The sequence below is a fragment of the Pan paniscus genome, chromosome 12, assembly GCF_029289425.2.
Source record: "Pan paniscus chromosome 12, NHGRI_mPanPan1-v2.0_pri, whole genome shotgun sequence".
In the NCBI taxonomy this organism is placed as follows: domain Eukaryota; kingdom Metazoa; phylum Chordata; class Mammalia; order Primates; family Hominidae; genus Pan; species Pan paniscus.
In genome coordinates this window covers 101,270,775-101,281,811 of record NC_073261.2, presented here as the reverse complement: position 1 = coordinate 101,281,811, position 11,037 = coordinate 101,270,775, and the positions used below count along the sequence as shown (strand labels likewise).

Below are 11,037 nucleotides of genomic sequence, written 5' to 3'. Positions count from 1 at the left end.
GAGTAGCTGGGACTACAGGCACCCGCCACCACACCCAGCTAATTTTTGTATTTTTAGTAGAGACGGGGTTTCGCCATGTTGGCCAGGCTGGTCTCGAACTCCTGACCTCAGGTGATCCACCCGCCTTGGCCTCCCAAAGTGCTGGGATTATAGGCATGAGCCGCTGCTCCTGGCCCCTAGACTCCTCTTACTTGGGACCAGCCTTAAAATACACAGGAGCCTGGCGTGTCAGGAGTCCACCCCAGGAGTCTGCCATGTTGGGAAATGCTTGATAAAACCCACTGTTCCCAGGACGTTTGTGGAAAACGAGTCAGGTGGGAAAGGCAGAGGACCCCCCAGCAAGCACAGCAATCAGAACAGCCACACCGCAGCCAGATGCCAGCACAACCCGGGTACCTTTCCATTTCAGTGCACCATAAGATGTCCTCTTTCTCATTCATGAAGACAGGAAAATGCTGGTCTTTGCCCTGCTTTATGGAGTTTGACCTCGTAGTAATGGTCCTCACTTTGCTGAACTAGATGAAGAGGAGAAAAGAGGAATTAAGCACGAATTCATTCACCAGCCAACACTGGTCATGCGTCTACCAAATATGCCAGGTACTCGCCAAACCCTGACAGGGCCTGGTCCACCCAGGGGGCTGGGTATGGTTCTGAGTGAGCAGAGTTTGCAGGGCAGGAGCCTCCACAGACCCCACAGCCTCACTTTTCTTCCTACTTGGAGGTCACCTGGCCAATCTTAGATCCATCTAGCCACAGACTTTTTTTTTTTTTTTTGAGACGGAGTCTCGCTCTGTCACCCAGGCTGGACTGCAGTGGTGCGATCTCAGCTCACTGTAACCTCCACCTCCCGGGTTCAAGCGATTCTCATGCCTCAGACTCCTGAGTAGCTGGGACTACAGGCGCCCGCCACCATGCCTGCCTAATTTTTATATTTTTAGTCAGACAGGGTTTCACCGTGTTGGCCAGGCTGGTCTCAAACTCCTGACCTCAGGTGATCTGCCTGCCTCGGCCTCCCAAAGTATTGGGATTACAGGCGTGAGCCACCGCACCCGGCCTAGCCACAGACTTTAGAAGTAGAAGCTGTAGCCACTATACTTTCCAAGTCTTCCAAAGAATTAGTTCTTTCAGAGATGGAGTAACTTGTAGGCTAAAGGATGCCAAGTTACTGAGGGGCTCAAAGATGCCCTCGGAGCTGCCAGTGGTTCTGAATGCTGGAACCTGCTGACACAGAACCCAGTGCCCCAGGTAGTCACTCCGGGAGATTCCAGCTCCAGAGAGAAATGGAGCTTCCACATCACAGGAGGCTGCTTTGAGGGCTTTTGTAATAGGTTTTGGCCAAAAAATTTAAAAATGAAAAAAAAAGCCACAGCACAACCAGGTCTTGGTAAAGACTCCTCAGTGTCTACCGGGGGTGATGGGCGACACTCAGCAGGGAGGAAGGGCTGAAGGCCAGCAGCCCTGGGCCCTCCTCTGGCTGCCCTGCTGCATGACCCTGCACCGTCTCCTAAATTGCATTCTCCACACTAGCTGGAGAAGCAGGCGGGACAAGGCCCTGGCCACCGCTCCACCTCATCCTGCCCTTCCTTCTCCCTGCCCCCCAGCAGAGGTTCTAGACGCTGGAGCTGACCTTGGCTATCCTGCCATGCTCCAGACACTCCTGCAGCTCCAGCTTATCATTCACAGTGGATGCCAACGGCCTAGGAGGCAGAAGAGAGACTGTAACAACAGAAACCTGGATAACAGAAGGAAGGGCCCCAGCTGCACGACTCCCCTCCCTCCCCCAGCAGCCACTTGTTCACAGGGTAAGAGCCCCCTTCCCCAAATCACGCACACACGTCATAACTCTCTTCAAACTCCCCGCAAACACACGAACACACACTGCAGCCATGCAAAGACACAAATCCACCAAGCGTTAATCCTTAAAGGTAAATTCAAAAGTGGTCTCAAATTGTGAACAGGCAGATAACACCTAGCAGAAAAAGAAAAAAAAGCACAGCTATCTTTACATCAGTTAGTCTAAAATACACTGAGCTTTAAGCGTCCCACTGCGAAGCAAGCTTTGGGGGTGACAATGTTCTGTATCTTGATTTGTGGTGATTGTTACATGGGTGTGTCCACTGGATGAAATTAATCAAACCGCAAGCCTTAAATGTACTGTTTTAAAAGACTAAATTCTGGGCCAGGCGCAGTGGCTCATGCCTGCAATCCCAGCCCTTTGGAAGGCTGAGGCAGGCGGGTCACCTGAGGTCAGGAGTTTGAGTCCATCCTGATCAACATGGTGAAACCCGGTCTCTACTAATATAAAAATTAGCCAGACGTGGTGGCAGGTGCCTGTAATCCCAGCTACTCGGGAGGCTGAGGCAGGAGAATCGCTTGAACCTGGGAGGCGGAGGCTGCAGTGAGCCAGGATAGCACCACTGCACTCCAGCCTGGGCGACAGAGCAAGACTCTGTCTCCAAAAAAAAAAAAAAAAACAGACTTAAATTCTGCAGTTCCCTAAAGACCAAAAATTCTGTGACATTAAATATGTCACTTCTCAGGGTGCAGGCCACATAACTGACTGGCTGTCCCCTTCAACGCTGACCTTTTCTGACATGTAAGGATATTTAAGGAAGGCTTCCCTGAGCACTGGCTCCAGGATCTCAGTGTGGGAACCACGGGGCCTGCAGTCAAATCAGGTGCTCGACAGATGTCCCCGACTCTTTATGCGTGCACTGCCCAGTCGGCCCTGCATGCAGGACCTCTGCTCCTCCTAGAAGCTCAGAGTTTAGTATTTTAGAGTTGAAAGAAGCAGGCGAGAAATCCCACAGGACCAAGGTCTGTCGGGAGACACTGAGTGGTTCCATGAAAATACTGGACCTCATTAGCCCATCCATTTCCCAATATACACATGTATCTTGGGAACTCTCGGGGGACAGTTTCAGGCCAGCTGCCCCAGTGCCCCATCTCCTTCCCCTCAACAAGCCCTCGATAGCAACTCTACCAAACATGTATGAGATGGGGAAGGTCCTACAACCTCATGGGAATAGCAAGGAGGGAGACTATTTGACCGAGGCCAGGTGAAATGATGTCTCCTAGTTATACCAAGTATACCAAGCAGCCCACCATGGAGGTTTAACACCCATGACTCAGAACACTCTGGAAAACGCTTCCCTCCACAATGGACAGGGACTGAGCGGCTCTCAGCGTGCTTTTGAATTGCCAACTCTGGACAATTTATTTCGCCTAAAAAGCCTCTTTATAATGCCAGTTTTATACCTGATGAAATGAATTTTCTTCATTCCTAGACATTAAAATCTTTATCTGTGTAACCTAACTGAAGAAAATCTCTCCAAAAAAGGACCTGAAGCCAACAAAGTGTGTGATTAGTAAAATTAAGTTAAGCAGAACCCTGAACTTGCATGCAGCCGCTGCAAGATTCCCTCTCCTGGAACAGGCTGTGGCCACAACTCCCCTTCCCAGCCCCAAAGCCATGCCCCATGGCTTTGCCTCAGGAGAATCTAAGAACCAGAGGGCTCGGGACACATCACCAATGTCAGAAAACCAACTACCTAACTCAGCAGCACCGGACTCTTCTTTGGTATAAAGAGAGTACTTTTAAAGGTCCTGCTTTACGACCACTAGTTGTTGGTTTCAGACGAGTATTTTCTATACCCTGACTCCTCTTCCTCCTCAAGGAAAAGGAAATAAGGAACATGGCAGAGCAGCTAGTCATTCAGCAGAGGCCGGCCAGAGAGGGCCCGGCTCAGGGGCTTCCCCACTATGGGTCATCCCACCTGCAGTCCCAGCCCACAGCCCCCCAGGCCCAGGAGCTTTCACCAACCTGTTCATACCGGGAAGGTTACCCCAGAAGTAGCGGGCCCTGTGTGCAGCTGACACTTCTTTGGCATCAATCATCACAGGGTTGGACTACAAAACAGGAGACGGTTTGAAGATGAGCCAAGGAGGAGCATGAAACAGCGCCGGCATGCTGCTGGGGTCGAGCCTTAAAGCCTCAAAGCCTCTTACTTCTCTCTCAGGAGCCACACACTGGGCTAGCCTGCAGCCTCCAGGAGAAGCTGGAATTACACCTAGCCACATTCCACAAGCTGTCACTGGAACGTTCTAGATCAGCATTGTCCAAATGAACTTCTGCGATGGTGGGTTGTCCTCTACACTGTTCAATTCAGTGGCCACTAGCCCACTAGTACAGGTGGCTATTTTGTACCTAAAATGAGGCCAATGTGATTGAGGAGCTGAATGGTTAATGTTAATGTAAACAGCCGCATGTGGCTGGTGGCTACCATATTGCACAGTGCTGCTCTAGACTACCCAGAGGCTGGGAGAGCCCAGGCTCCAGCGAGTATGGGTGTGTTTACCATGAGCCCTGATTAGAACTCAAACAGACGCCTGCTCACACTTACAGTCAGAACACCAGCTCACAGTGTGACCCACCCCAAGACTCAGGAGCACAGGTGGGCTCGAGCTCCCAGAAGGGCCACTCCAAGCACGCCTCTGGCAGCAGAAGCCCTCTGCACGCGGCTCAGACTTGGCTCAGGGTTAAACGGGGACTCACATGATAAGGAATGAAAACTGAGCTAAGTCTTGTTTTCTTCTCAGGTGCCTGTCATGGTACCAGGGAGTGAGGATAGGCCCTTCTTGCTCAGGGAAAACTGATTTTGTCCTCTCAAAGATCCTGGTGTGTAACAAACACCACACAGAATACCCAACCCCAGGAGTCTGGTACCCCACCTGATTGAGTGACAGGTCCTTCAACCCTGGAGGTCCACACCCACAATGCCACCTCTTAGAGTGAGACCACTGGTTCTTTCCGAGGTAGGCCTCTAACCCTGCTTCCTCCCTTTCTATCCAGGAAGCCTGGGGCTTCCCAAACAGGCCCCTTGCAAAGCAGAAGTCACCAGTCCCCAGCTCCACAATGCAGATGAGACAGGATGAAGCAGCAGTCCAAGGTAGAAGCCATTAGTGAGCTGGCCAAACCAAGGTTGCTGGCTATACCTCGAGAAATCGCGAGATGTCCCTCTTGTCACTAACGCCCATGGCCACCACATTCTCAAAGAGCCAGAAGAAGGGGCGATCATCTCCCTCCTTGGGCCGCGCATCATGCAGGAGGCGGTAGAACTCAAAGAAGAGCCGGCCAGTGCCCTCTGAGAGGTCGGAAGAGAAAGCCATCAGCTGGGGCTGTCTGCATAGGACAGTGGTGTGGCTCGGGCACGGGGAGGGCACGGGAAGACAGGGTCATCGGGAATAGCTGTCCCAGGGCAGAAATATCCAAGGAGGAAGCCTATGTGCGGAAGCACCAGCTGAGAAGGTGGAGGGGACAGGATGGTACCTACCGTAGAGGCCCTTGCGAGCAGGGTTGACGATGGAGAGGTCATTGCAGGGACTGCCCCCAATCACCAGATCGAATGGGCCCCACTCCTGGATCTGGGAGGATAAAGGCAACGTGATGGGCCTGCTGTCCAGGGACAGAGGCAGACAGGAAGAAAGAGAAATTATCTGTGAACTTGGCAAAGAAGTCCTTTGACACGAAAGAGAGGAGACCCAGCTGCTCTGCAGGCTCACGACCCTAGCTGCAACCATGGACAAGTCCTAAACAAGAACGGGACCAAGTTGGATCATTTCTCAGGCCAATGGGGAAACTAGTATCACCCAGGCAGGCAACACAGCCGCCCACTGGGAAGGTGACCCAAGTGGACGGCTGAGTCTGAAGGTACCTGGCATGCTGAGTGTCTTAGGCAGGGTGTCTGGGCCATGTGAATGTCCTTCAGTTGCCCTTCAGGACTCCAGAGGGCCTGTAGTCATGCTTAAGGGAAGACCCTGCCTGAGCCTCCCAGATATGGAAGCTGATAAAGCTATTTGCCAAAAGTATTGGGAGGACAGGAACCTCTCTCTAATCCAAAGAGCTCTACTAGAAACTGTCCAGAAACCAGCCCAGGGAGTAGCCAGAGCTCAAGTAGGCACTATGTTGCCCAAGCTAGTCTTAAACCCCTGGCCTCAAGGGATTCTCCTACCTTGGCCTCCCAAAGTGCTGGCATTATAGGCATGAGCCACCATGCCTAGCCCAAATTCCCATTTCAATTTGCCCTTTACCCTCTCAAGACAGAGGACAAATGGAAGATAAGGAGAAAAAGAGGCTGGGGCAAAGGGTGAAGAGAAAGAGGGCAAATGAACAAAATGAAAGGAGGCAAGGGCTGCCTCCAGGTGCTGAGTGTGCAGGGAGGGGAAGACGGGCTGCGCCCCACAGCATGGACATACATGCTTCTGTGTGACGCTGCGGACGTCCCCGACGTACATGATCTTCCCCTGGTGCCGCACCATGCCCACCGTGATGGAGTCCTCACACACCTCCGAGGCAATGTAGCGGTCCACCTGAATGCCCAAGTCCTTCAGCACCAGGAGCCCTGCACCAGCCAGCAGACAGCACCGTTACTTGGAGCCATCTCCCTGGCACCCTGGTCTTGGCAGGTGAGCCTGCTGGCCAACAGGACCCATGGGGTCAGCTGTAGGCCCAAGTCCTATCTTTTCCCTGAAGATGCCTTAAATCCTTTCTGGATCCAACTGGAGTATCCATAGTAAGGACATCGAGGCTCTGTCTCATGCCTCGTTTGGCCTATCTGGAAGGCAGTCAAAGCTGCAGAAAACTGACCGGAGAGTACATGGTTCCAGGATCCAGGAAGAATCACAGCTGACTTTTTGGGGGCCTTTTCTTTGTTGTTGTCCGTCTACAACTTGGTCCTTCCATACCCTCTTATCACCTCCTGCTACAATTCTACCCCACTCTTTGACTCAACCTGAATGTTCCCTGCTCCACAAAGGTTTCATAAATGCCCTGCCCCACCCAGTAGCCCCCTGGAATCACCGCCCCCTCCGCTATGAGTCCCCAGCTCTGTGCATCCCTTGCCTCCCCATCAGAGCAGTTTCCATTCCTCACTCAGCCCTCTCGTGGATTGCAAAGGCTCTTCCAGACAGAGGAGGCCTCCTTCATTGTGCTTCCCCCGAGCTAACCACACAGATTTCCTTACCACGATCCCTCCCCCTCCAGAAATGCTAGCCGAACTGAGGCAAGGAAACAATCAGAGCAGATCCCGAGAGGGTCTCGGGAGAAACAGGGTACGGCACTGTTTCTGCTGCTCCCAACATGTCCCCCAGCCAAGGAGCTTTTACAGCCTCCTGGGGTGTGACATGATTTAAGAAGGCCTCAAGGTTCCAGTCTGGGATACAAAAAGCTGTAAATGAACTTCTCTAGGTTTACAGAAGAGCAGCATGGAGCTGAGAACAGAAGACAAACATCTGGCTGGGGAAGCCATCCCCTCCGCCTCACCCTCTAACCAGGGTCCCTGGGTTGAGACTGCCTATCTCCCTCTGGCCAAAGACATGAATTCTAAGAAGAGCTATTCCTTTCTTAAAAGCCGGGAAGCCCTTGGCTGGGGGGGCAGGGCAGAGGGGTGGATGTGTCTTCACAATCTCCTAGGACGCTTTCTGCAGTGTCCAGAGTCACATGAAGCAAACAATGCCTGCAGGGTGACCCAGCATCTCCTAAAGGTTTTCCTAAGGAGGGAATGGTTCAAGTATATATTCTATCAGGATGCTTGTCACAGCACTACTTATAATAATAATAAAAAAAATAGTAAATGACCTAATAGGGGTTCGTTAAATAAATTACGGCACTTTGACTCAATGGAACCTTACGCAACACTTACAAATAAAGAATGTAGCTTTGGCCGGGTCTGGTGGCTCATGCCTGTAATCCCAGCACTTTGGGAGGCCGAGGTGGGCGGATCACAAGGTCAAGAGATCGAGACCAGCCTGGCCAACACAGTGAAACACCGTCTCTACTAAAAACACAAAAATTAGCTGAGCGTGGTGGTGGGTGCCTGCAGTCCCAGCTACTCGGGAGGCTGAGGCAGGAGAACTGCTTGAACCCAGGAGGCAGAGGTTGCAGTGGGCCAAGATGCACCACTGCACTCCAGCCTGGGCAACAGACTCCGTCTCAAAAAAAAAAAAAAAAAAATGTAGCTTTATATCGCTTGACATGAAAAAGCAATCATAATATAATAAATGCAAGGCAAGTTACAAAACCGTGTGCATTCACTACCCACTTAATTTATCTATCTATGGATGTATGGTTATATAAACACAAACGCACAGAAAAAAATCTGAAAAGGACATATGCCAAAATATTAATAAAAGGATAATGGGTGATTTAAATAAGTCTTCTTTAGACTATCTTGTGTATAATCAAAACACAACAGAACTGTGTATGTTTCTGTCTTGCTGAGTCTGTCCTTTGAGGCTCTGTGAAATCTCTGTGAATCTGACTAATGATCACTCGGCCTCTGTGGCTGAATCTTCCTTACTAAGGAAGCGCCCAGCAGGCAGGCTGCTTTACCACCCATTTTACTTTTTTATTTTTGGTCAAATCTAAGTCCACGGACTGCATACGTTTTCACTTCACACAAAAGCTTCCCCTTTGGGATAATATTTTAACAGCTATGAAGCTAACCATCATTTCGTTTTGCCAGAGTTGCCCACACACCTGGCTCCCCCATCCTGGGACAAGGCGGCCAGCACCTCTTGGGCCTGCACCCCTCACCTGTAGCGATTCCATCAAAGAGAGACAGCACCCGGATGGGCTTCCTCTTCTCAGCTGGGACAGGTGGGTAAACCTTTGGAGGGTCCTAAGCAGTGAGCACAACAGGTCAGATGCAGGCCCAGCGGTGTCCCAAGCTCCCACCCAGCGCTGGCCCTCCAGCCAGGCTCCTAGACCCACACACCCTGCGCGCAGCTCAGGCCCCACAACCAAGGCTCAGCCAAGGGAGCTCGAGACCGTGCCCCAGGCCCAGCACTCACAAATTCCTGGTCGTGGTTATTAGCGAAGAACATCTGGAGCCGGGAGGGCCAGTCCTCTCGCCGCCGCAGCAGCCCGTAGGTACCCTTGTGCCCGCACATGTAGCAGTTCCAGGGGTCTTCCTTAATGGCTGCCTGGGCAGCCCCCGGCCCCACCAAGAGGTCCACACACTCCACGCAAAAGCACCTGGAAGGAGACCCAGTGAGCAGAGGAGACTCTCAGCCCCGGTCCAGGGAGGCCAAGGTGTGCTACCTGGAATGGAAAGACCGGGTCTGGAGCATGGCTAGGGGGTGGAGGGTCTGTGGGGAAGGGAGAGGAGGGGAGGCGGTGGGCGGCGGGAGCCTGGGGCCCAGCTAAGGAGACCACTGGAGGCCACAACAGCCTCACCTGCAGCAGTTGTTGTTTCCGCACATGAGCACCTCACGGCCCCCACAGCAGATGGTGCAGTAGGACTGGTAGCCGTCGTCGTCATACTGGTACGCACACTCCAGAAAGCAGTTCTAGACAGCAGCGGGAAGGGTCAGAAACCACCAGGACGGGTCCCAGGACGGCCAGGACGAAGGGAGGCTCCACACCCGGCCTCACAGAGCCTGACTAAGCCCTGAAGACATGACCCCGCCACCACCTTAGCCAGGGTCAGGCCCCAGCTGCAGATCTGGGAAGGGGAAACCTCATCTGCCTGTGCACCGCCATGGACAGAACCAAAGAGCAGCCTGAGAACAAGGCCAGGGAGGGGGCTGCACCACCACCTTGGGCCTTCCTGCAGCCCTGGGTTTTTCTCCTGGGCTCCCCAGGGCACGGCAACCCTGCTACACTCTGCCTGAGCTTGTCCCCGCTGCTCTGCTCGCATCCCCACATCTGGGGACTAAAATGGGGCTTGAGAGAGGTAAAGAATCTTTCAGAGGAGGAAAATGAGAGCAAGTCAAAAGCTTGAAACCCAAGGGCCTGTGTCATCAGGACTCTGCTTCCAGAGGAAGCTCTGAAGTCTACATCGCACGCACACCGGGTGTCACCCTGTACATGCCCAGAAGCGGTGGACACAGTCAGCCAGAAGGCCGAAGGGCCGGCCTCAACGGCACCTCTCCTGGGTGGGTGTGCTCCTACCTTGCAGTTTTGGCACATTCCTCCAACGAAGAGGGGGTGTTCCAGGGTAACATTGAGGCTCCCACAGGAGATGCAGATGTCTGGAAAGCAGAGCGAGGGGATGGGGTGAGTACCACCGAAGGGCCTCTCCCTCCCCGGGCCGGAGCCCAGCACCAGACCAGCCACAAAAATGGGGTGTGCCAGAGCGGCAGCCAGAAAAGAGTCCAGGGTGCCCCACGGAAAAGGGAGGCACCGTGACCCCAGTCTCAGAACGCCATCATCTCAGAGCACCAATGCCACCATCCACAAACAGGGATGGAGTGACAGCAGGACAGAAACCTGCTCATGAGAAGCAGCCCTGGTTCCAGGTTACTCAGGAGGGATTCCCGGGGTAATCCTCAAGTCCTGACCCCTGCCCCAATCCTCCCAGGCCGAGGGTCCTGAGCCAGATCCACCAGCACCAGGCTGAGGGCGACAGCCCCAGGATGAGAGAGGTGAGCAAAGGTGAAAGGCTGAAAGGGGACCTGTAGGTGAGTTCAGTCACACCCAAGAGGGGCTGCCCTTCTGTGGCCACTGGGGAGTCCCACACCCTGAAGACCAGCCCACGCCATTGACAGGAGAGCAGAATCATGGCACCAGAAAGACAGACAGTGCACCAAGCACGGTGATGGTGGTGTGACACGCAGGACGTGGCCCCTGGTCCCATGTCATTCAAACCTTCCTAAGTGCCTCTGCTACTCTGCCCCATGCCACACTAGGAGTGCCAGAGTTCCCAGGCAACAAACTTACCCTCAATGTTCCGGCACTTCTGCCGCACCTCGTACACCAGCCGCTCTGCAAGGGGAGGAGAGCCGGCGTCAGAGGAGGCCGCGCCTGCTCCTCGGATGCAGGCCTCCTGGTGCCACCCTCTCCAGAAGCAGGCCAACTACCTCTTGTGCGCTCATCAATAATCTCCTTGACCTTGGGCTTCTCCGCTGTGCTCTTCCGGGGCTTTTTGGCTGGTGGAGGTGGTGCGTAGGCAGCTGCCTCAGGTTCCACCCACATGTCCGTGTACACTTCTTTGTAGGGATTCTTCTCTTCTGGAGCAGGAAAGCAGGTGCCAAGGT

The 11,037-nt window shown here is 53.3% G+C and overlaps 1 protein-coding gene across 10 annotated transcripts in view; it reads right to left on the bottom strand.

Moving 5' to 3' along the window:
* Positions 1-11,037, bottom strand: part of DNMT3A (DNA methyltransferase 3 alpha) — a 115,543-nt gene that overhangs the window by 7,395 nt on the left and 97,111 nt on the right. For all 10 annotated transcript variants that reach the window (XM_034952744.3, XM_034952743.3, XM_034952742.3 and 7 more), the window contains 12 exons: positions 10,861-11,010; positions 10,721-10,765; positions 9,953-10,032; positions 9,236-9,348; positions 8,851-9,034; positions 8,594-8,678; positions 6,256-6,401; positions 5,334-5,424; positions 4,996-5,144; positions 3,824-3,909; positions 1,628-1,697; positions 397-515 (listed from right to left, as the gene is read on the bottom strand). In XM_034952744.3, the coding sequence (XP_034808635.1) occupies positions 397-515; positions 1,628-1,697; positions 3,824-3,909; positions 4,996-5,144; positions 5,334-5,424; positions 6,256-6,401; positions 8,594-8,678; positions 8,851-9,034; positions 9,236-9,348; positions 9,953-10,032; positions 10,721-10,765; positions 10,861-11,010 (1,318 nt within the window). The remainder of the gene's footprint in view (positions 1-396; positions 516-1,627; positions 1,698-3,823; positions 3,910-4,995; positions 5,145-5,333; positions 5,425-6,255; positions 6,402-8,593; positions 8,679-8,850; positions 9,035-9,235; positions 9,349-9,952; positions 10,033-10,720; positions 10,766-10,860; positions 11,011-11,037) is intronic.